The sequence below is a fragment of the Pseudopipra pipra genome, chromosome 3, assembly GCF_036250125.1.
Source record: "Pseudopipra pipra isolate bDixPip1 chromosome 3, bDixPip1.hap1, whole genome shotgun sequence".
Classification (NCBI taxonomy): Eukaryota; Metazoa; Chordata; class Aves; order Passeriformes; family Pipridae; genus Pseudopipra; species Pseudopipra pipra.
The window spans coordinates 11051627-11074370 of record NC_087551.1 but is presented as its reverse complement, the minus strand read 5'-3'; the positions used below and the strand labels follow the sequence as shown (position 1 = coordinate 11074370).

The window sequence follows — 22744 nt, the reverse complement described above, 5'->3', positions numbered from 1 at the left end:
TCTGCGCCTGCGCAGGGGCGGGGAAGGGGAGGGAACGCGTTGTGCGCGTGCGCTTGCGCGGGGCGGGAGGGCACGGGGTGTCCGCAGGGAGTGACGGGATCGTGAGGGCTGGAAGGAAGGGACCTCTGGGGATCATCCAGCCCCACCTCACCTGGAGCGGGTGACACAGGAACGCCTCCAGGTGGGTTTGGAATGTCTCCAGAGAGGGGAAACTCCACGGCCTCCCTGGACGGCCTGTTCTGGGCTCTGCCACCATCAGTGTAAAGAAATTGTTTCTCAGGTTCAGGTGGGACTTCTTGTGTTTTAGTTTATGGCCATCGCTCCTTGTCCCGTTGCTAGGCACCGCTGAAAGGACTCTGGTACCATCCTCTTGACACCCGCCTTCGAGTTATTTACATGCATTGATGAGGTCCCCTCTCAGTCTTCTCTGGACTAAACAGCCCCAGCTCCCTCAGCCTTTCCCCAGAATTGAGGTGCTCCATTCCCCTAATCCTCTTTGTTGCCCTCTGCTAGACCTGCTCCAGGAGCTCTGTGTCTCTTGTCCTGAGGAGCCCAGAACTGGACACGGCTCTCCAGGTGATCCTCACCAGGGCCGAGTAGAGGGGCAGGATCACCTCCCTTGACCTGCTGGCCTCTCTCTTCCCAATGTGCCCCAGGAAAAGCATCCAGGGGGCACAGGTGGGCACAGGTTGTTTGTGTTCTTCAGAACACCTTGGAATGCAGGATGGAGGCGACACGTGGGTTGCCACTCCCATTTGGTTTCCCTGTGTGGTGTGTGTTTCCCCTGGAACTCCGTGCCTGGGATATCCAGCACGCCGTGCCCGTGTGGAAGCCAAGCGTCCAGCCCCAGGAACACCCCAGGCAGTTTGCACGGGGGGGGAGGAGAAATGTGCTGGCTGGCAGCCTCATGTCACCTCCTCTGCCAGCCCAGGGGTGTCAAGAGAGGGTTGATTTGCCAACCTGAGGTGGGACAAGGCAGTGGAATGAGATGTAGGTGTTTGTCGCTGAAAGTGTCGGAACGGCCAAAGCGACGCGAAAAAAGGTTCCAGCAAAGTTTATTCCAAGAAAAAAGCAGGGACAGCCGGGGCTGCTGCGCAGCCCCTTAAGTACAGTTTTTGAACACACGTAATGCACACGGATAGGACAGTTCAAACTTTCACACCAGAATTCTTACAGCTAATAGGTGCATTTTCTAAACTCTACTTTCTCACAACAACTTTGCTCTTTCTCAAAACAGCCCAATTCTTTCCCACAACAGTCCCGAGCACCTGCTCTTATTTTTCTCTCATGTTGATGTTCTTCCCAACTACTCTCATTCAAAACAGGTCCTTGTTCTCATGAGACAGTGCTCCTGTTCTCATGAGACAGTATTCTCTGTTCCCACAGGACAGCTTCTTCAGGATGCATCAGTATGTTGTCAGGATCAGGGCCTCCATTTTCAGTCCTCTCTTTCAGTCCATCTCAGGGGTATACTTTGATCTGGTCAACATCTATTGCTTCGTCAGTATGTGCCAAGGTGCTGACAGACCCACTGTCACCCGTGACAGGTGTTCTCAACAGAGACTAGAGAAGGATCCAAACTTCTGACTGCCTTTCCTCAGCCGATGCCTTCTCCACTGCTCTGTCCATGTTGTTCAAGCAGCTGGGATCCAGTTTTCACAGAGCTGATCCCTGGGTTCTTTTGAGGGGCAGAGAGTTTGGATGTGGGCATACTGCACCTCCCTGTCCTTCTCAAAGAGCGTTTTTAAATTGTATTCCATTTGCACTGTAGAAGAGATGGGATTTAAGAAACAGTTTGGGTGCTTCAAATTCCTGCAGCTGTTGAATTTCTCTTGGTCTCGTTTCTTGGGAACGCACAAATATATTGACTAAACTGGAAAAGCATGGAGATGGAAGAGCTTTGAGGAGTTGCAGTTTGGCTTGTTCAGCCATACAACTACATTTTTTATGGCAAGTCAATGTCTCTTAAGTAGCCAAGACTTAGCACTCCACGGGGTGAGTTTGTAAAAAGGATCCTGGTTGATGGCCTTGATCAGCAGCTCCATGAGGTGATTTCCATTGACTTTGGATAAGGAACAATAAGTCATTGCCTCATCCCTACACAGGGCAGTTAATCTGTATTTGATGTTTTACAATGTCCTGCAGGGAATCCAGACACAAGTCCAGACATCACATGTGACAGAGATTGTCCTCTTTTTAGTGCATGGATCAAGCTTCATTCACATTTTCTTTATTTGGTGTAAAATATTTTTCTCCTTAGTGCTTTCAGTTCCAAGGACTGGCAAGGCATGTGCCAATGCTTTTGAAGTACCTCTGGTGGAAGTGAATCTCTGATTACCCTGACAGGGACAGATTACCCAGGACAGCTCCATCCAGGATCTTGAGCAAAACAGCTCCAAAAAAGAAAGAAGAGTTGTTTCAGGTTCTTTTGACTTAAGACTTTGACTTAAGGCTTCTTTCAAACCTGGTACAAAATTGGTGCTTTTGGAGTTATCGGTTCTGTATCAGCTTTATGCTTTTTGGCTCAGCTTGGCTGAATCTCATTTACCTTTGAAGCTGACCTCAAGGCAATTTTAGCCTCTAGGTCAAACAAAATGTTGGCTGGAAGTCCCCATCTGGCAGTTGTCACTGTAAACTCTGTAGCTTTCAGTGTTGTTTTTTCTGTGGCTTCTGAGTGTTCACCAAAACCTTCTCATTGTAGTTGCCTTAAGGGCAGCTCAGAACATCTCCCTCCTGGCAGCTTGGGCTTGCTTCTAAAATGTTCTTCAATATTGATTTGATCTCTGAAGTTTCCTTTTGGTATGGAAAGCTTCAGTTTTTCTCTGCCAGTTTTTCCCCACTGACTTGTCTCTGCTGTTTTTTCCTCAGTGTCAGAGGGTAACGTGCAGGGAATCGGTGTGTCCTTCTGGCCAAGCTGCATGGGCCCACATCACTCCTCCATCATCAGCAAAGGCACCAGGTTTGCCAATCCTCAGCTTGTCACTGCCGCCTGAGCCCTGGAAGAACTAAGGGGGGATCCTCAAGGTCTCTGGTGCTGCCTTGATCGGTGGTGGTGGGTGAAGTGAGCAGCAGGGCCTTTCAGCAAGCAACCGTCTGGGGTGGAAGAAGTGCTTGCAGCCAAGGTTCATGATGGGGTGGCAGGGGTTGGGGAAGGGCTGAGGAAAATCTGGGGTGGATATGATCTAGGCTTATCTGTGAGATGGGAGGGCATCTCTGAATGACTGGATGGTGTGACAACAGAAGTCCTGTTGGAACTCCTAGAAGAGGGAGGAAGTGATTACAGTCTATGCTGTGCTTGCAGAGGTGGAGTAGCAGCATGGAGGAGCAGGTGAGACTGGCAGAGCTGCCTGCAGCCTTGGACAGCACACTGATGGTCCCCAGGAGTGGGCTTCAGCATGCAGCTGTCACCTCCTATGGATACAAACTGCAGTGCCTCTGGTGAGGGTGCTGCTCCCCGCAAGGAGGGCTCTTCTCTGGGATGTGTGAGGTGTCTCTTAATGCTCTGCTCTCCATGTCTGCAGGATCCAGGTGAGGAAGATCGCCAGAGAGAGGGACAAGGCAAAGCTGGACTTGGAGAAGGCAGAGAGACGCTGCCTGCATCTTGGCAGGGAGCTGGACGAGCAGTACGTCGCTCTCAAGCACACCCAGAACAAGCTCAAGTAGGAAGGGTCTTTTTGGTGGGGCTGGGAAGATGTGCCTACAGCCTCTCCCTCCCATCCCAGTCTCCCTGTTAAATCTCCCACTTGTTTTGTCAACGTGCTAGTGGCAGAAAAATCCCTGAAGACCTTCCCCCACTATGGTTTCAGCATCCTTCCAACCAAGTTCTCATCTCCTGCTTTGTGCGTGGTGAGGGAGGGTGTCTGTACCTCGTGACCATCTGAGAACATGCTCCAGGTGCCCCAGCCACGTTGCTTTCTTCCCCCAGGGATTTTCAGGCAGAAATAGAAGCAAAAGAGCTGCTTTTGCAGCAAGCAGTCAGTCACCAGGCAAAGCTGGAGGCTGATGCACAGTTCCTCCAGGGCAAAGAGGCCAGCCTGCAAGGGAGACTGAACAATGTGATGAAGGTAAGTAAAACTGCCCTGGGTGAAACATCTTCACTTCTTCAGACGAGGCAAAGCAGAGGTGGTGACAAATATGGATGGTTTGTGTTGCTTTTGCTGGGAAGGACAGGAATTTTATGCAGAAGAATCATCAGCCACATCCATACTATTGTATTAAATACAGAGCTTGTTCCCTTGCCGTGGCATTATTAAACCCCCATGTTGTTTGTTGGGACTGGTTTGGCCCTTGATAACACCTGGATACTCAATAGCTAAGGCTATAATTGTGCCAGGGATCATGCCAAAAGCAGAGATGATGGTGTCTGCGTGCCTGGGATCATCCCAGTTCTGTTCATTGTAGAAGTACAGCTGGAGATAGCACAGGACTTGCTACCTTTGTTGTCTGTGACAGAAACCATAGTTTTGTGAAGCAGGGGTAGAGATGAGCCTGTGGGGCTATCTAGCTCTTATTTTGGAAAACCCACTCCTATGCCTGTCCTTTGGAGAGATGAGCCTAACCCCAGCCCATGAGGTATCAACAGTGTGCTGTGCTGTCCTGTTGTGGTTTAGGAATGGTACTGCCCAATTTAGTTCTCCCACAAGACTTTCCAAACCACACTGCTGCTCACTGCCTCTCCTCCATCTTCTGTCCCTTGGGTGGCTTTAGAGGAGAATTGGAGGCACAAAAGGCAGAGATCGTGGGTTGAGATAAGAACAATTTACAGGAAACAGCTATGAGATAAGAAAACAAACAGTAACAGCAACAATACTAATAACAAAAATGTATGAAAGAGAGAGTGATTTACGTGCAAAATGCTCACCGAAGAGCCCAGCCCAACCTGCAGCCACTTTTCCTTTTCTCATTTTCTCACTGGAAGAAAGCCTTTCTCCATGAAACAGAGTCCCTTCCCGCTGCCCGTGGCAATGGCATGAGGTGGTGTAGAAATAACATCTGGGCACCCTTCTGGCTACTGCAAAAAATGACTCCTGTCCTGTCTGGAACCAGGAGCTGTCCAATTCAGGGTCTTCTGGGAGCTGTGCTGTGTTGGCCATGCTGCCAGCTGTTTCACAGCTTCCTGCTGAAGGCCTGTGTCTGATGAACCTGTCCTGCCATGTCAGGACCCACTGCATCAAGGAGATCTGTGTTTTGTCAGCAGAACGCAGAGCTGCAAAACAAGGTCACAGAGATGACTGAGAAACTGTCAGCCTCTGAGGAACTGGTGTTGGAGCTGCAGAAAGAACTCAACCACATTGTGAAGGAAAAGGTAACCTTTCTCTGTTGTAGTTAAATAGAAACTTTTCAGGAACTCATCAAAAAATTGATCTTGCATATTTTGGCTCAGTTGTTATGGTCTCCCCCTCCGTGAGCTCTCCTGCACGTTGATGACAACCTGGAAAGAAAAAAAAATGTTGGCTTTTAAGTTAGGCCTTTTGAAGCTTGGGGAAAAAAAGGGTGAAGAAAGTTTGCAGTTTTAGAAAATTTTACAAATTTGCAGTGTTCAAGTGAAAACTTTGAAGTTTGGTTTCCAGAAAAAAGAAAAGCTTTCTTTTTCACAACTATTGAAGTAAAGGGTTAGTTTTGGTATCTTCCACTCCTACAACTCACCTGGCAAAATGAAACTGGGGAAAGAAATGAGTCTGTGATCTGGTTAGCCAGGAAAGCTTGCCTGCCTGTAGTTGTTGTCTCTCACATGTGGAGAAAAATGTTTTTCCTCCTCTTTCTGCATCTGACTCATCCCACAGGTGACAATACGAACCCTTCTGTTGAATCTATGGGTGTAGCACCATGACTTCAGTGATTTAGTAGAGCTTTTGGCTCTCTGTTTGGAGAGGTGATAACTTTCTTGATGAGAGATGTTTCCCTGTGCTTGTGCAGCTGGGCCAGGGGGAGCCCCACAGCCTGGAGTTCCTGAGCCAGAGCGAGCGCTTTGCCGAGATTGTCCTGGAGTACGAGCGGCAGTGTCAGGTACGGGTGGGCAGTTCTCCAGCAGTTGTTGTGAAAGTCCTGCTCTCCTCAGCACATCTGTTGGGCACTTTGGCCTGGGGGAGTGGAAGGAGGCAGCCCTGACCATGGTGCAGAGGAGAATCCCTCTTGCCTTGCTCAGAGGAGGCTGGAGACAGCTGTACCCTCAGTAAAGCAGCCTGTCTCCTCACTCCTGCAGCCCTCCATGGGTTGTTTCCCTTGCTGGGATTTTGGCAGAGGAGAGTAGGGGTGGATGGTAAATTCCTCCCTGCTTGCCACTCTGTAGCCATCGACTATTTTGTTTGGAAACTGTGTACCTCCACCCTGGGCTCTGTTGCATTTCTTCTTGCGCAGAAGTAGAGAGCTGTTCTCCTTATTCGGAAAGCATGTTAACAGTGAAATTCTTCTATCCTTTTGTTTTTCCCTTCCTTCTCCTTGCCCCCACTTGACAAACCCCTACAAAACTTGCTGCTGGACTCTGCTAGAGAGTCAAGGTGAGCCAGTCCAGGTATCTGGTGTGTGTGTATGGTCCAGGAGTTGGTGCTCTGTATGTTGTACTTCCTGCAGGGTAATGTGCTCCTTCCAGAGCTTTCGACTGTCTGGGATGAGCACAACCTCTGTTTCCCTTCTCTCATTTTTAAGTGACTTGTGTATCTTGCATGTTGTGAGTTGCTGAGTGCTCTGTGCCTTGGCTCCCAAATCCTGTGCTTGTTACATTGCCCGTTTGTTCCCAAGTGCTGTGTGTGGCTGGGGAACACCACTGAGTGTGGTCACTGGACAGTGACTTATGACATCCCTCCAGCAAGGGCTGAAATGTGCACTTTCAGCAAAGTCGTTCCATGGACACATCAGACAGCCCCTCTTGAGTCTGTAATTAAAGGCAAACACACTGGAGCACAATCCAGTGCAGCATTGCTCCAGGGGGCACCAGAGGGTTGAATATGCTTGGTGCTGCAATTTTTCTTCCTGTTAAACAGCCCCGGAGTTGTCCATAAGAATGCTGATGGATGGAAAGGTTCAACCTTCAGGCTTCATCTGCCCCTGTGAAGGCACCCACTTGGGTTTATCCTTTACTCTTGCTGAGTGCTGTCAGCCCCCTGCCCTTCCTTTTTAGAATGGAGATGAAACAAACTGGGTTTGCATTTGTCTATATCGTCTCAGTAATATTTATTAATTGGAAGTGTCCTAATTCACAGTCCCTTGCAACACATCAGTTTCCTGAATGGCAGCACGTGGGAGGTAATTTGATGTCTGCTCAAAGTGGTCTGACCCCCAGTCCAGAAGAAGGCAGGATGCCTTGTGTGATGTTGCTTCCAGTACGGGATGGAGGGTGTGAAGTGAAGCAAGCAGTTTTCCAGCTCCAGACACCCACATGGAACTGGCTCATTGCACTGGTGTGGCGGCTCATAACTCAGCATTCAGCTGTGGAGTTGACTCCTTGCTGCAGGCTGATGTTGGCACTGAGGTGGGATAAACTCCTGTTCTGGCCTCAGGGTGTCTCTGGCACCAGGAGACCAGCAGGACCTGCCTTGTGCTGTGCTTCCCATGGGATCAGCACCTTCTCGCTTCACTTTATTCCTTCTGCAACCTGGAAATGTTCCCTCCCAGAGCCCTGTGGGACTTGCTTCCCTGTTGCTTTGTGTGCATACAGGAGTGCTTGTTGGCTAGCCTGGATGCCCACAGAGGTATCTTGAGGATGTAAATGCAAACCTCTGGGCCCGTACTGAGATCATGGTGTTTCTTATGTGTTGGATGCTAGCAATGGTGGTTTAGGTCAGGAGGGTCTCAGGAGGCCTAGCCCTTTGAGGTGTCTGCAAAAAACCCTGGTATCGTGGCTTTTGCATGCAGGACCAGTTGCTTTGTGCTTTATAGTGTCTACTGGTGATGGTCATGGTAATCTGGGCTTGCATTTCTTCTGTGGCGCTTCCAAATTCTCTCATGTCTGCATTTGCTTGGGAAGGAAGAAAAATTCCCCTGTGCTGAGGCTGGGGGAGGCCTCTGCTCTTTGTACTGGGCCTGAGAGCAGGAGGCTCTGAGTACACATGGCACCTCCCACACCCTGGGGGGGGCTTTGTAGCCACATCATGACCAGTCTTTGGTCTTTTCAGGTGCTGTATGACCAGAACAGGGCGCTGCGGAGGGAGCTGCAAAGGCTGCGTCTCCAGCTCCAGGAGAGCAGGGCTGAGACAGGGCTGCCAGCAAGAGGTAATGTGCTCCAGTGTTCAGTGCCTCTCCATCTTCTCAGCAGGAACAGAGTTCCTGCTGGATTGACTTTTACATGGGAGTGTGGGGTGGCTTGTGCCTGAACTACCACTGCAGGTTCTGGTACTGGGCAGCCGTGGGAGGGAAGAAGGGGAAATTGGGTGGTGGGGAGGAGGGAAAGAGGCATTCCCAACTCGAGAGCTGGTGATGGTAGCCTGTGGACTAGGCAGCTAGGAGTGAACAGGCAGATTTTCACTGTTGAGGATGTTAGGGAAACACAATATAATAAAGAAGATGTAGCCAACCAAACTGTGGCTTGGGAGATTCAAGTTGAGCATTAGATAAAAGCTTCTGGCTGAGAGGAGTGATGTAGCCCTGGGACCCATGAGATAGATAGGGAATCTCCATCTTTTGGAGTTGTATGGACTTGACTGGATGAAGGTGCAGCCATTCTTATCAGTTCTGTCTCGCAGGCCTGTCCTTACAGGGCTCCTCTCTGCCAGAACGCCCCTCTCCAAGCCCTCTTGTTCCTACTTCTACATATACAGAGATATCACTCCCAGTGGAGCAGCTCCAAGAGCAGCTGCAAGAGCTGAAGGTGCAGCTGGAAACCAAGGTGAGCGGGGTGGAGGGAAATGTCCTGACTTCTTGGTAAGCACAACTGCTACAGCATGACTGATGAGGCATCTGCTCCAGGAGGGTTGCTGGAGAGTTCAGACTGGGAGCAGTGTGGTACCTCAACACTTGGCTGGGATTATTTCATGTGCATCTCCAGCCTGTCTTAGCTGGTAGGAGCGTCTGGAGCCCTCACTGGCTGGCAAAGGCTTTGTGGAAATCACTGTCACCTTGCAAAATGTTTGTGTGCGTCTTGTGGGGAACCAGAGATTACCCGGTGTTGCTATCACAGTAAAACCAGCAACAGGACCAAGAGGAGAAGCAGCCAGGTGTCTCCTGAGGGCGTGGGGTGTATCAGAGCCCTGTTGCCCTGGGCTTGCAGCACACTTTAACCAACTTGCCCTAAGGTGACAGTGTGAGCCCAGCCCTGTTTAGACAGAGTGCTCTTGTAAGAGGCCTCAGTTTCCACATTTACTCCTCTTTTTGCTGCTGAACTGAGAGGTCAGTGGTGCTTGCTGGATTTCTGTTGCAGCACTGCAAGAGTAAATTCTAAACTGCCACACAGGTGACAGAACAGTTCAAGGAGCACAAAACTGCTTACAGATGCTCCGCCTGCTTCACAGTCCTGCCTTTGTGCTCATCAAATCCTGGAGTTTCTAGTGTTTACAGGGCAGCTGTGGGGAGCAGCTGCTACCCACCACCACATCTTGGCAAGGGACCACTCTGCAGTGGAGGAAGGATGTGAGGAGCGGTGGCAGATGATGCCCTGACCTCTCCCCTCTCCTCTCTGAGGCTCCTTGTAAACAAGGAGAAAGGGGAGAACTGTGCTGTTTGCTGGAAGGAAATGGGACTCACTGGTACCTGCCTGTTAGAGGCTGCTGTGTGAGACTGATTGTTGCCCTAAGTTCAGCAGGGACCAGAACTGCCTGAAGAGTGTCCCCTCTTGAGAGGGACCAATAGATCAACTTGAATTAGAGCTAATGGAGCAGAGGGAGCTCTCAGGAGCATGGTGCTAATATCCAAATCCTATCTCCTTCCAACAGATAAACTATTACAAGGAACAACTAGAGTTAATGCAGAAAAACTTTGAGAGAGAGAGGAAGGACAGTGAGGAAAGCTTCAAGGCTGAGATGCACAAGATGGAAGACCAGAAGAGAGACCTGGAAGAAACAGTTGCAAAGTACTGGGCTGTAATTAGTAGCCTGAAAGAGCAAAAACCTATGTGGAGTCTGGAGCTGGAGGAGAGGTTTGAGGTGGAGCAGGCCAGGGTGGGACAGCACCACACTGAAGACATTTGCCATCCAGGGCAGCAGCTGGACCAGGAGGGAGAAGAATTGAGGACACAGCAGCACCAGGACAGATTAAGCCTGAGGTCTGGCACTGTGCTTTTTCTGGGGCTAAGCAGGAGATCAGGGGTGCATCCCCTGCTTGTACCAGAGTAGGTTGGGCTGATTCCTCACGAGGCTGGAGAGCTGCTTTAATTTGGAAGAAAATCTGGGCAGTATTGCAGGGCTGGAGCTGTTCGAAGCAAGACATCTGAACTCCCCTTATATGAGTGCTTTTATTTCAAGACTTTTAAGTTTCCTCGCATGTTCTACAAGCTTGTGTCAGAGGCAGTGCCCAAGCAAACACTGTATCTCAAAATACTGAGAGATACAAGAGAGCTTTCATTAGTGTTTTCTTATTATCTCTCTCTTTCTTGGTCCTTCAACAAACCTGCCTCTGCTTGCTAGATCATCACAACTCGTTATCTTAAAAGCAGCAAAAAATGTCTTAAATTTCTCTACATAGTTAAAACAGACTGGCTGGTGAAAGAGTGAGGCTGTCACTAAATGACTGTTTATCTTCCCTTCCTGTGCTTGTGGTGCCAGTTCTGCAACATCCCCAGGGGCCAGAGTGGCCTTGCAGAGGAGACTGGAGAGGAATTGGCAGGAAACTGCCTGTCCATGCCTGCTCCTTCCTGCTTTCCAACACACCCCACCAGTGTCCCCAGGCTCTCCTTCTGCCTCTTCCCTGCTGTGTCTCCCTTCGGGAGCAGAGTTCCCCTGGGCAATACGGAAACAGAGGATTTTGCTAGGGTCATTATTCCTCTTTTAGGGCTGAGATATGGGGTAGATGGGGAGAAAGGAGGTGATAGCTGAAGTCTGTGGTAGACCAGGGAAACAAAGCCATATAACAGGAATACAAGTAATTTAAGCTGTGTTACCACCATCTCTGGTGAATGGTAGATGGACTGACTACAGTGGGGAGCTTTCAGAGTTGTTGGAAAAGATGTGATGGGTGTGAGTCTGAGAGGTGCAAAATAGTTTGGGAACTTTCTATAACGTTAACTAATTGCCTTGACTTTGTAACAAAAACAAAACTTTGTATTGCATCTCCAGCAAACGTACATTCTGGAGCTGGCTGAGGTTTCCAAGCTGTGTTATCAAACCCAAGCCAGCAAAGTCTTTTTTATCTTTAGGAAAGATGCAGAGGTTGAGCATAACCAAGAGCTGTCGTGGAGTGAATGCCAGCATGAGGACAGCTGTAAGGCTTTATTGCAGCAACACTAGTGTGAGAGGAGGTGATTTCCCAACAATAAAGGCTCCAAGGTGAGACCTTCAATAGCAGCGTGCCCAGGAGAGGCAACAGTGGAAGTGTAAGGAAAAAGAAAGTCTCTGTGGAAGCAGAGTCAGCTAAAGTTGTAAGAGGAGGTTAATGAGGAACAGGCCAAAATGTGTGAGATGCTTAAGCAGAAAAATATTAGAAAAGGCACCAGGATGAAATGGGAGTAAAGCAGAATCCATGGAGCTGAGGGCTCTGGTGTTGGAATGGACAGAGTGTCTGGAGACTTTTCCTCTGGGGGGAAAGGAGCAGATCTGCAAGACTCAGATGAGCAGGTAGACCAAAATGTCCTGTTGCACATAAGGAACAGAGGAGAAATGAGAGACTGTGTGATGGATGGACCAGTGCAGATGTCTGTTGCAGCAAATGGCCTGCTCAGTCTAGAAGCTGGAGCCAAAGTGGAAAGTATTTATCACGGAGAAATGGAATCTTGATAGACAAGGGGATGTGCTTGGGAAGAAGGCAGAGAGAGCAAAGTTAAAAGGTATGCTTTCACACAGCAGACAGAGCAGCATCTCAGGACATGAGACAGACTCGATCTGGATGGCAAGAACAGGAGAAGAAAGCTCTGGGAGACAGAATGGTGTAGCAGCACAGGAGGAAACATGACATTCTGGCTGTCAAAATGGATCTGGAGAGGGAAAGGACTAGGTTGCAACGGGGGCTGATGCAGCTCAAAGATGTCGTGTACCAGAGCTCAAGAGAGTGTCAGGTTGGAGTGCAGTCCTGTATGGAACTGGTGTTTAGCAGTAGCTATTGGATAGGACTGTCTGTTTAAAACAGGACTGAGCCTCCTTCCCACAAGTGCCAGTATTCATAGACTCCTGGGAAACTGGAAGTACCAATAGAAGTGGAAGGATGATGAGCCTTGGATTTGGGGTCATAACTGTTGTGTCAAACAAGCTGAGTTCTCCAGATATGGCTTTATTGCAGGTGAGGGGTAGGGCTCACCACCTGGTGATCCTGTAATTAAGTCTTGGTGTGTCTTGATGAGCCAAATAGCTTTGTTTCCACTCCTTGGCAAGACTGCAAAATAATTTTAGCCAGCTGGAAGGCGCACAAATTCAGAGTCTGATGCTCTCTGTCCTTATTCCTCTTTATTTCCTTTGAAGACCTGCTCCTTCTCTACCCTTGTCTCTTGGTTGTCCCCACATATGTTGCCTGAGTTACTGGATGGTTGTTTTTCAGATTTCTTTTATTTCTTACTGTCCTTGGAAACCAAATGGGAATAGACCAGGGAGCCAGCACAGAATGCCAAGAGTAAACAGGGCTTTTGCATGGTTTTTTCACTCTGCTGTCTCTCCTTGTAAGGGAGACCTGTGCTGGCTGCTGGAGAACAGCTTGTTGAAGAGTCAACTTGGAAGACTCCAGCAGGAACTGAGGCTAGCAAAGAAGGGCAGTGAACGCTATGAGTAAGAGAAGAGGCAGCTGCAGGAGGCTGGCAAATGGGTGGATAAAAGGAACAGCCACTCAGGTGCATTTACCAGATTTCAACTGGCTCAACCTGCCTTCTGTTTTCTTATTTTTGAGAGAGCTGGCACTCGCACACCCTTTGCTGCACACAAAAGCAGCCAGTGCTGAGACAGGCTTGGCCAGAGCACAGGGCCAGAAACAGGTTTTGGGGAGGCTGTGGAGATGGGTATGTGTGGGAGGAAGGGTTGTGTAGCTTCTTTGCTACACAAATATTTTGACCAGTGGCCTGTTTCTGCCTTAGGAAGCTTGAGATAGGTAGAGATCACCCACTAGGCCATAAATCTGAGGAGAGACAGGTTGCTGGTGTGGATGATCCCAAGAGTCTGTTAATATGTCTCTCCTACTGTTCTTCATCCCATGATTTTTAGGCCTCTGACAGTGTTGCAGGACTTTGGATGTCCCCAGCTCTCTGCCCTGGGCTGGGCTGAGTCACCTGTTGGTGCAGAGACACCTGACTCGCTCCTGAATCAATGCAGGACCATATCTGTTTTTGCTTGGCTTTGCTTCCTGTTGCAGGCCAAAGCCAGATGTAAGACTACCCAAAACAGGGCCCTCCTCTGGGGAGCTGTGGTTTGCTGCTCTCTGGCCTGAAGCTGATTGTATCCCTCTTTCCAACAGGAAACACATGAACAAGCTGGGCAGGGAGAAGGTGGAGGAGCTGGCTGAAATAGCAGACTTAACAATGTTGGTAAGAGGCCATTAACACTGACAGGCTCTTGACTGAAGGATTTAGGAGGACAAAAACTGCATGTGCTCATAGAGGAGAACAAAAATGTTTGTTTCAAGCATTCAAACCCAGTCTTGCTTTGAAGAACCAGCTTCATCTTATAACTTGTCAAGTAGAGAAAACCTGTGTGCCAAAAGCCAGTGAAGGTCTTACAGAAGGGAAGGTATTGCTACAAAGTCTCTAATGAGGTTGACTTTACCTACTTGCAGTCTTTCTCCCAGAGGTTTTGCTCACTCCCAGTCTCAAACCCACAAACTCAAAGGCCTTTGGATATGCACACAAGGCCTGGCCAGGATTTTTTGTATGCAATGTGAACAAGGCGGGCAGGCTTTTCAGTTCTCTGCTCTGTTCCTGGGATACCTCATGACTTGGAACCACAACCTGTTTTTTTGCATGTCTTTTCTACCCTTCAGGGTCATCAGCTGTAGCAGGGTGGCCTTTGCTGGCCCTTGCTGGCTTCAGCTTCCAATAACCTGCTGCCCGTTGCCTGCTTTTCCTCCTTTGGAATTGCCCATTTTCCTGTGAGGATAGCAGAAGAATGGGATCTTGCCACCCTGCTGTTAGATGCAGGCTTGCTGATGTTATCTCTGCTGTGGTCTGGTCAGAACATGGGTCAGAAAATGCACCTTGCTCAGCATTACTGCAAGGGAAGGTGTCCTAGGGGTAACACCTGGGGGATGGTGCCCTTTAGTGTCAATGTGGGCTGTTCTTGTAGCCCCTACTCTGTTTTTTTGTCTGTACTTTCACATGTGCACACGGACATATTTCCATTCATACTCTATTCTTACTAATTTTAATATTACTGTTACACACCCATATAGTCCTGTGTCCCCCTTCTCCCTCAGTGACCTCTCCCATGGCTGTCAGCTGTGCAGGTTTCCTTATTTAGGAATGCTGTGCTGCTGGGCCTTGGTCAGGCTGGGACATGAGGACCCTTGTCCTGAGTGCCCACAAGGCCCTGGAGCAGTGTCCCTGGGTGGGAACCCAGTGGGGGCAGTTGTGGGACAGATTAGGTGTCTGTTGCCTCTGTTCCCACCCCAAGCCTCTGTGCATGATTTGGGGTTTTTTTCCAACCTTTTCCAGAGCGAGAAGAGCAAAGAGGAGGTCTCCCACCCGAATGTCAAGGTGCATCAGCTGGGCTGTGAACTCACTGGGCACAAGGCTGGTCACAGTGCCCAGCTGCAGAGCCAGAGGCTTGCAGAGGCCGAGTGGCCACGAGGAGCAGAGGTGGCTGCAAGGCTGGAACACCACCAGAAGCATGCAGCATGTTGGATGGAAGTGGAGCTGCTCCAACAGCAGCTGAAGGCCTCACAGGAGAAGGTGGGTGTCCTTCAGTTGGTGGCAGGGTGCTGAGTGGTCCTTGTGATCGCCCCCCTGCTGGGGGCTGTGTTGGACACCTTCCCCAGTAAGAAAAAACTTGTCCTGTTCCTCTTTGTGGGGGACAAAGGACTCTCTCTCCTGCTTAAATATGTCCAAAGCCAGTTCAAGGGCAGCTGGGGACAGGTCCTTGCTGCCTGTGATGTCCTCTCTGTCCTTGTCTTGTGCAGGCTGGCTGGGCACAGGAGATGGAGGCTGAGTGGAGGTGGCTCACACAGGGGTGCCAGGAGCTATGGTTCCCCATGGCTCAGCTGGCAGAGGAGCTGGGGGAGTGGCAGGATCAGGTAGGGGCTGGGCAGGGATGACAGCAGCCAGACAGGCCTTGTCTGAAGGAAGGGAAATGTGATCAGAGCAGGGGAACTAGGATCACCAGGATAGAGAGAGGAAAGCCAGTGTGAGAAACCTTCAGATGTGTTACTATCCCTCTCCTGCATTCTACCCTGTGGACAGGCTCAGGGACTGGCTTTCCAAAGTACAGCTTACCCATGTCAGCCACCCCTGGATAGCCCTAGTGCAAAGTGGGACCAGACCTGCTTCCCAGTACCAGGTTTGCCCTTTGCTGGTGCCAGGAAGCAGAGGACATGTAGTACATGACATGTAGTACATCCCAGCTTGCCTGGGATATATCCAAGAACCCAGGTGAGCAGCCCCCTCTGTCTCTTGCCATTGTGGCCCTTTGTGCTGGGATTTACTCCCAGAAGAGTCCTCCAGCAACTCCTGCTCCTTGCTGCTCAGCAAAGGGTCTCCATTTATCCACCTGCAGCTCTTGGTGCTCTCAGTCCCTTGCTTTGCAGGCTGCCCAGTAAGCACCACTCCCATGGTCCTGCACGGTGCTGAGGGTGCTACCTAACCTCTCCTCTCCCCCACAGTACCCCCTGGACCTGTAACATTGTCGGCTCAGAGCTGTAACCAGCTATCCACCTGTCTGTGTTACAGCTTTTAGAAGCCAAAGCAAGCCTGAGCCTGGCCCAGACCCAGCACGCTCTGCAGTTGCAGCAGGCCAAGGCCCAGATGAACAACATGGTGTCAAAGCAGCAGTTGGAGCAGCTGCAAACCACCCTGAGAGAGGAACAGTGCAAGACTCAGCAGCTCCAGGAAAGCCTCCACCAGCAGGCTGAGCAAACATGCAGGCAGCTGGTCAGCATCCAGGTAAGCAGGTAATTATGGGAGCTCAGTCAAGGGTACTGTCAAGGGAACACTGCTGTCCTGGCAGCCTGGAAGGCAGCTGTGGTTGAAGGCACCAGAGGTTTGAGTAGAAGATGCAATATATAAAGAACCCACATGGAAAATGCACTTACCTTCAAATTCAGCTGCAACTTTTAATTCCTCATGAAAGCAGTCACTGCCCTGCACTCAAACATGAGCCCTCCCCACTCAAATCCACCTGCCCCAGACCAGGTATCTACCTTGTGCCTAGAGGAGCAGGAGTTATCCAGGGAGAGACTCTCTTGGCTCAGACTGGGAAAAAAAAAGTTTGAGCCCTCTGTGTGGAGTTCACAGAGTGGGGTGGTTTTATCTCTGGGGCACTGGGCAATGGAGGTGTTGGGTTTTCGTGAGTTTGTCTTGTGACAAACTGGGCAAAGATAGAACAAATTATAACGTAAGGAATTATAATGAGCAGACACAAAAACTGCATCGAAGGAAACTATGTCTCTCCCTGGGCTTTTCTGGACATGCCTGGGAGAGGGGAGGCCGTTGGCTTGTTTTTATAAAAAACACTCCTGGGAAATCCGTGCCTTGTCTTAAAATTCGTCAGGTGCAGACCTAGAGAAGGTTGTACTGCTCTAGACACCTTTCCTACTGCTCTTTGCATCCTGCACCTCACCTAATCCTCCCCTGCTCTCCTTCAGGGAGTGTGAAGGTCCAGGGCCCTGGGGAAATGTACAGACCAGGGTTGCCAGAGGCCAGGGGAGTGCTAGGACAACCCAACAACAGGCTTTCTTGCCCACTGCAGGCGGAACACGAGCACCTGCTGCAGGCTGCTGTGGAGCAGGCAGAGGGGCTGGAACACAGCCTGAGGAGTGCTGAGGCTGTGCTGGCAGAGAGGGCAGCTCAGCTCAGAGATGCCCAGGTGAGTGCAAGAGGGGTTAGTGCTGCGTGTTCCTCCCTGTCTGGTACCCCTGCATGGCATGCTGAACCTGAAGCCTCCTGTCCCTTTTGTAGGCCCAACTCTCCAGGAACAAACTGCTGATCGAAGACCTCCGTGGGGAGAACAGGGGGTTTGCAGTGGCCCTGCAGGCTGCTGAACTGAAGCAGAAGAGCACAGAGGAGAAGAACCAGCTGTTGGAGGAGAAAGCCTCAGCTCTGAAGCAGCTTATCGGAAAAATCACACCAGCAAGTCTGAGTGGGTGATGGGACACCTTCAGTGGCAGTCCTGCCCCTGCTCCTGGCTGGGGTTGGTTGGGTGCAGAAGGGGAGGTATGGCTGGGTTGGAAAATCAGCCTTGTCCTCTCTGGTCTTGGCAGGATGTTCCTGCATAGAAAATAGATAATAGAGAACCCAGACCTTTAAGGAAGTTTGTCTTGTGGATAGCTGAATTTTCCAACTGAAAGCACCAGCTTTGCTGCATTTCTCAGTGGCAGTGTGCTGTTATAAGTCAGGTCTGTCTCAGGGCAGCCATCCCACAGGATTTTTTTGAACTCCAGCAGCGTTTGGTGGTGACGCAGATGTTCCCTCTCTGTAGAGGGTTGATGTTGAGGCCACACTGTTATGGCTGGAAAGCCAGGGCAGAAGGCCTTGCAGGTTCCTGTGTCTGGCTCACTCTGATCAGGAAAGCTGTGTGGTGGTATTAAAATGTTTGTAATATTACAGCACTTCCTGCCATCTCCAGTCTGCTCTGTATTTCAGTAACCTTCCCCAACTGTTGCTGAACTTTCATTCCCTACAGCTCCTCTTGGGCTCTAGGAGACTGGCCCTCCTACAGCCTGAGCCTAGGATCCAAAACCAACCAGACTTGCCTCTGCAGTGAGCGGGACAGAGGGACTGAGGGTAGAGGCTTCTTTCAGTTTGAGCCTCCAAGGCTTGGGGCTTGATGACCCCCTACTCAGCTCCCTTCAGAGGAGACCAGGAGACATGGTAAGTGAACTGTCCTCTTGCCTTCCTTGGTGGCCTTTACACACTGACAGTGAGTACTACTGCCAAAGTAAGTTGTCTGAAAGGCCAAGCGTTCACATCTGCAAATACCAAATTTATTGCTCTGCCCCGGGTGTTCCCCTCTGCATGGAAGGTGCATCATTGCCTCGGTGCAGTGTCCAGAGCAGAGGACATTTACACAGGGGCTGTGGTTGCCACTCCCTGTGAAAGCACTCCTAGGATTTTGGGGGCTATGGAGAAAACTGTAGGAGAGACTAGACAAGCCTGACTATTTCAGGGTACCAGTGCAGAGGCTGGACAAAGTCAGTACAAAGAAGAGGGCTTAAAAATAGCTCATGGTGTTGTTGGTTCAGGAACAAAAGAGGATAAACTGGCTGTGAGCTGAAACTCGGGTACTGTGTTTAAGGCTGCCCCTCAGCCTGCTAGGGCAGAGAAGTTCCCTGGCCCTGGGGCCAGGCTTGGAGATGACTGGAGGCTGTGACTGAGGAGGCCTCCTTGGTTTAGCTGTACTTTTTTTGCCCCAATGCATTGAGAGCTGACACTCCTCTTTGCCTTGGGGGCAGCCCTGAGTACAAGGGCCACAAGGTGAAGCTGGGCTGTTACAAGGAGGGCAGCTCCACAGAGGGGCTCAGGCATATTGCTTGGCTGAGGGTGGGAGAGCAATGCAGTAGTGCCCCAAGCATTTACCCTGCTCCTGCATTCTTCCCCAGCTATTTGCTTTTTCAGCTCCAGTCTGAGATGGGGGCTAAGCAAACCTCTAGTCTGAGCCAGGGTTAATGTTTTTGCAAGTGTTCTCTCAGCCACTTCTCAAGAGTGAGCAGCTCCATTAAGAAAACCAGACAGGGAAAGCAGCTCTTCAGCCTTGTTCTGGTTTTGTGCTAACTGGAATCCTTTAAACCCTCTGCTCCCTTTCCCACCCCTACACCAAACAGTCCCTAGGCCTTACCAGACCAGTGCTTGGGGAAGCCCAGACTGCAGTGCTCGTTCATACAGCACCTCAAGAAACAACATTTATAGGTCTCTGATGGGAGACAGGGCTTCTTGTCTAATCCTGGAAAGAAGCTTGCACAGCCTTTTCTGACACTTGGAGGAACAGTTCCACTGAGACACTTAAATAACCATCATGCTGCAGGGTCAGGACAGGTTTGACTAGGGACCCAGATCAGAGTGCTTAATGAACACAACATTAACTCTTAAAAATCACTACAGTGAAGGCTAAAGCAGTTCTTTATTTTGCAACCACAGAGCTTTCCTGGCTTCCAGAGCCCAGCCAGTTGGTGTCTTACTCCCACGTGAACAATCAATTAGTCCAAAGAAAAATGCATTTACAAATGCCAGTTGTAGCTCTGGGGCTTGGATAACGCCCTGCTCCCCCTTCCTACCCCCCGGATTCCCAAGATCACTACATTACCAGTATGCACCATTTCCTCCCAGAGGGGTGGCCAATGTGGTTTGCATAATATAGGGCTGATCTTCAGGTAAGGCACCAGAGGCTGTTGGGAGGAGTGGCAGGGTGCCACTGCAGAAATGCTGAGGTGTCTGAAGTGCTGCACACACTACAGTTCAGTCCCCATTGTGGGCAGGCCACCAAGCAAGAGTTGTCCCTCCTGTCCTCCACACTTAGGACAGAATGTGCTCCAGGACTCCTTGTCTGATTAACTGCTCGCATTTCCAGCGGGGTAAAAAGTGCTGCACAGAAACACAGGAGAACTTTCCTTGAATTTGTTGGATTTGTTGCTCCACACAGCCAGCTCTGTTCTTTGTGCTATATATCCACTGCATCACGGTACCAGACCAGGCAGAGCTGCAGTCTGGGCCATGCAGACAGCCTGCAGCATGTGCAGGGAGCTGTGTGTGTAGGAATTGTGACATGCTGCAAAGCTGGGATAAGCAGGGGGATGTTATGGGAGTGAAAGAGAAGGAAGAGAATGGATGACATTCTTGTCACGGGTACCTGGCTGTTCTTCTTCAACAGGATGGTAGTCCCATCATCAATCTCAAATTCTCCATGGTCTCTTAAACACCGCACCTGCGAAGCAGAAACAGAGCTCCCAGATCACCCCATCTCCCATAGAAACACTAGACATCACTGCTGGCTTGCAACACATGCCCCAGGACTGTGAGAATGGACACATTGCTCCCTGCCTGAGGGAGTCTCAGTACAGAGCAGACCTAGAAATGCAGAACTGAACTGATCCCATGGATTAGTGCCCATGGTCTGTGGGCTCCACCTTGACATTCTCTTCCTGTCTCTGCCTGGAACAAGAGCCCAGTCTCTCCAGAAACTTGAGGAAGAGGAGCACAAGAGATAGGGACTGGTGACCCTCCCCTCCCCACAAACATACCAGAAAATGTCAATCTGTTTTAACAGTGAATGTCCGTAAGGAGCAGGTTTATTGTCACTACATGGTTTTTTGAAGAGAATATCAGAACAGAGCACTTCAGCTACTGACTGATTTCTCACGTGCTCTTGCTTTGTTGTATCAATTGCGTAAAGCAATTTATAGTCTCATCTATAAGAGTCCATTTAAAAAAACACAACAAAGCCCCCTAGGTAACAGTCCTTAATGTGGGAACATGGTTTCTAGTTGATCTGAGAGCTGGTTAAGTTTCTGCAAAAAGCTGCAGAAACTTCTCACTGGATAACTCACCCCATCACAAATGCCCTACAGACTAGAAATACCATCTTTGACCATACATTGTGCCCTCAGTAGGAGTAAAATGCTGGCAGAGTAAAATCCAGAAGCCTGTAGAAGCTTTGGTGCTCTCAGAGGCTTTGCTTAATAAACTGACTCTAAAAAAGATGGTCGGGTAAATGTTTGTTCACAGACAGAAACCACAGATCTTGCACTTACTTCAATGTACAGGCTTTTAGGAGGTTTTATGTCCTGTGTAAGGTCGAGCCCCTCCTCTCCTCCTACTGACCTCATGTAGGTAGCCAGAGACTTTTTGTACCGATTGAACCACTCCACCTGTGGGCAGTAACAGTGATCCCTCAGTCAAAACCAAACAGCTAATGCTGAAAGACAGGTCCCTGATGAATGAGATCTAGTTTATTTGTGTTGTCAGACCACTGTTCCCAAGCACGCTCCTGACAGCCAAAGGTGAATGAATGCAAGCTCTCCTAGAAAGGAAAAACCACCCTTGAGGCAAAGCAATCTGGATTCAGGGTAGGACAGATGCTGCTAATGTCAGCAGCTCTGTACATTGGTCTAGAGATGGCATTTGAGAGCAGCACATACGGACCTAGTTCTGTTGGTCTCTCTGTGAGTCTGATCTAATAGAGATCACCTGATCCTTAAAAGTGCATTAAAAAGTGCACTCAGTGTCCATTTGGGGTTGTACCCATAGACAATGAATTAACAAATAAGTATTTACAGAAAGACACGTTAAGCATCATGTTTATAGTGGGGGGAAGAGGTGGAGTAAGTGGAAAGGGAGGAAGAGTTTAAAACAAGGCTGACTCACTTCCTCAGCTGACATGTGGAACTGGATGGTGTTTGGCAGGACACTGCCATACTCCCACCTCAGCGCTCGGATCCGCAGCAGCCGGTCGTACCTGGGGGAAGAAACGGGGCAAACCCAGCATCCTTGAGGTGAGTGCTGGCAACATCCCCAGGCAACAATGATGCCCCAGTCTGCCCTCAGAGCAGAGAGCAAACACTTGGGTCATTCCACCTGTGATATCTGGCCTATTCATAATGAAAACTCTTAAACAGCAGAGGGAAGGAGGGTCTTCTCTTTGTTGGTACCGGCAATGAACACAAGGAGAACCAGCCCCGCACCTGGCGGAGGAACCACCTGCTCGGGCCGAGTCCCAAAACCCTGCCCCTGGGGACCCTGTGCCGGCGGGGGTGAACCGACGGCCGCCCCCGCACTCACAGGTAGGCCAGGAGGCAGCGCTGGTTCCGGAGCAGGCAGCAGTGCCGGAACCGGATGAGGAAAATTAGGTCCGTCCGTCCCGACTTCGCTTCGGACCTGGAGGATGAGGAAGAGGACGATGAGGAGGATAAGGCCAGAGGGGGGCAGCTCCCGGGCTCTGCGGGACGCGCCAACACTCACACATCCGCCTGGTTCCGCTCGTACAGCGCCCGCATCTCCTCCAGCGCCTGCCGCAGCCCCTCCGTCTGCAACACGGGACACAGTCAGCGAGAGCGGGACCCCGCCCGCTCCCGGCGTTCCCAGTCGCCCCGTCTCTGCTCACCCGGAATGGCGGGAGGTGCCCGCCGGTGGCGCGGTGCAGTTCCCGCACCAGCTCCATGACCCGCTCTCCCGCCATCCCGCAGCCGCGCGCGCCGGAAACCCGCGGGAACTGCAGCCAATGGGGGCCGCCGGCGGGGCCGCGCGGGGCCAATGGGGGCCGTCGGCGGGGCGGGGCGGGGCCAATGGGGGCCGCCTTGGAGGGCGTGGCCTCCGGCAGCTCCCGCCCAGCGCCGCTCCCTGCGCTGAGTTGCCCGGTCTCGGCGCTCTTTGGGCGACACTGGTGCGGCTTTTGGGCACCCTCGGGGTCACTTTGAGAGACCCCGAGTGGTTAAGGCACTGTCTGGCTGCCTCTGGCAACCTCCTCCCCGCACCACCCCAGCCCTTCCCAGTGCTTTTGACAGCAGTGTCCTTCAACCTGAAACATGCCACAAATAAAAGGAGGAAAAG

The 22744-nt window shown here is 50.6% G+C and overlaps 2 protein-coding genes across 12 annotated transcripts; one reads left to right on the top strand and one right to left on the bottom strand.

Annotated features, from left to right (window-relative positions):
- The first annotated feature begins 47 nt into the window (after positions 1–47).
- Positions 48–17814, top strand: LOC135410872 (ninein-like protein). Of its 11 annotated transcripts, none has more exons than XM_064647741.1 (15): positions 56–994; positions 1548–2422; positions 2869–2959; positions 3522–3659; positions 3926–4064; positions 5195–5305; positions 5917–5999; positions 8096–8208; positions 8679–8821; positions 9864–10192; positions 13516–13585; positions 14708–14944; positions 15938–16150; positions 16956–17072; positions 17165–17814. In XM_064647741.1, the coding sequence occupies exons 3-15, from the start codon at positions 2919–2921 to the stop codon at positions 17351–17353; spliced, it is 1923 nt and encodes a 640-aa protein (XP_064503811.1). In that variant the 5' UTR covers positions 56–994; positions 1548–2422; positions 2869–2918; the 3' UTR covers positions 17354–17814. The 11 variants fall into 11 exon arrangements, 10 of the variants coding, with proteins under 10 accessions (XP_064503812.1, XP_064503805.1, XP_064503811.1 ...); XM_064647739.1 differs by adding an exon at positions 3302–3438 and having other exon boundaries at positions 1548–2959; XM_064647738.1 differs by adding an exon at positions 3302–3438 and having other exon boundaries at positions 1548–3122.
- A 1484-nt stretch (positions 17815–19298) lies between these two features.
- GINS1 (GINS complex subunit 1) lies at positions 19299–22410 on the bottom strand. The gene is made up of 7 exons (XM_064647772.1): positions 22299–22410; positions 22157–22221; positions 21977–22072; positions 21563–21653; positions 20950–21066; positions 20049–20123; positions 19299–19783 (listed from the first exon to the last, which is right to left on the bottom strand). Exons 1-7 carry the CDS (start codon positions 22371–22373, stop codon positions 19715–19717), a joined length of 588 nt encoding a protein of 195 aa, XP_064503842.1. The 5' UTR covers positions 22374–22410; the 3' UTR covers positions 19299–19714.
- Between the last annotated feature and the right edge of the window lie 334 nt (positions 22411–22744).

Coding starts and splice junctions, on each gene's coding strand:
- LOC135410872 (XM_064647735.1), top strand. CDS start 3,287: ATGCTGTGCTTGCAGAGGTGGAGTAGCAGCATGGAGGAGCAGGTGAGA. Junction 3,439..3,521: donor TACAAACTGCAGTGCCTCTG/GTGAGGGTGCTG, acceptor CCATGTCTGCAG/GATCCAGGTGAGGAAGATCG. Junction 17,073..17,164: donor CTCAGCTCAGAGATGCCCAG/GTGAGTGCAAGA, acceptor TCCCTTTTGTAG/GCCCAACTCTCCAGGAACAA.
- GINS1 (XM_064647772.1), bottom strand. CDS start 22,373: ATGGCGGGAGAGCGGGTCATGGAGCTGGTGCGGGAACTGCACCGCGCC. Junction 22,073..22,156: donor GAGCGGAACCAGGCGGATGT/GTGAGTGTTGGC, acceptor CTCATCCTCCAG/GTCCGAAGCGAAGTCGGGAC. Junction 21,654..21,976: donor CGCTGCCTCCTGGCCTACCT/GTGAGTGCGGGG, acceptor TTCTTCCCCCAG/GTACGACCGGCTGCTGCGGA.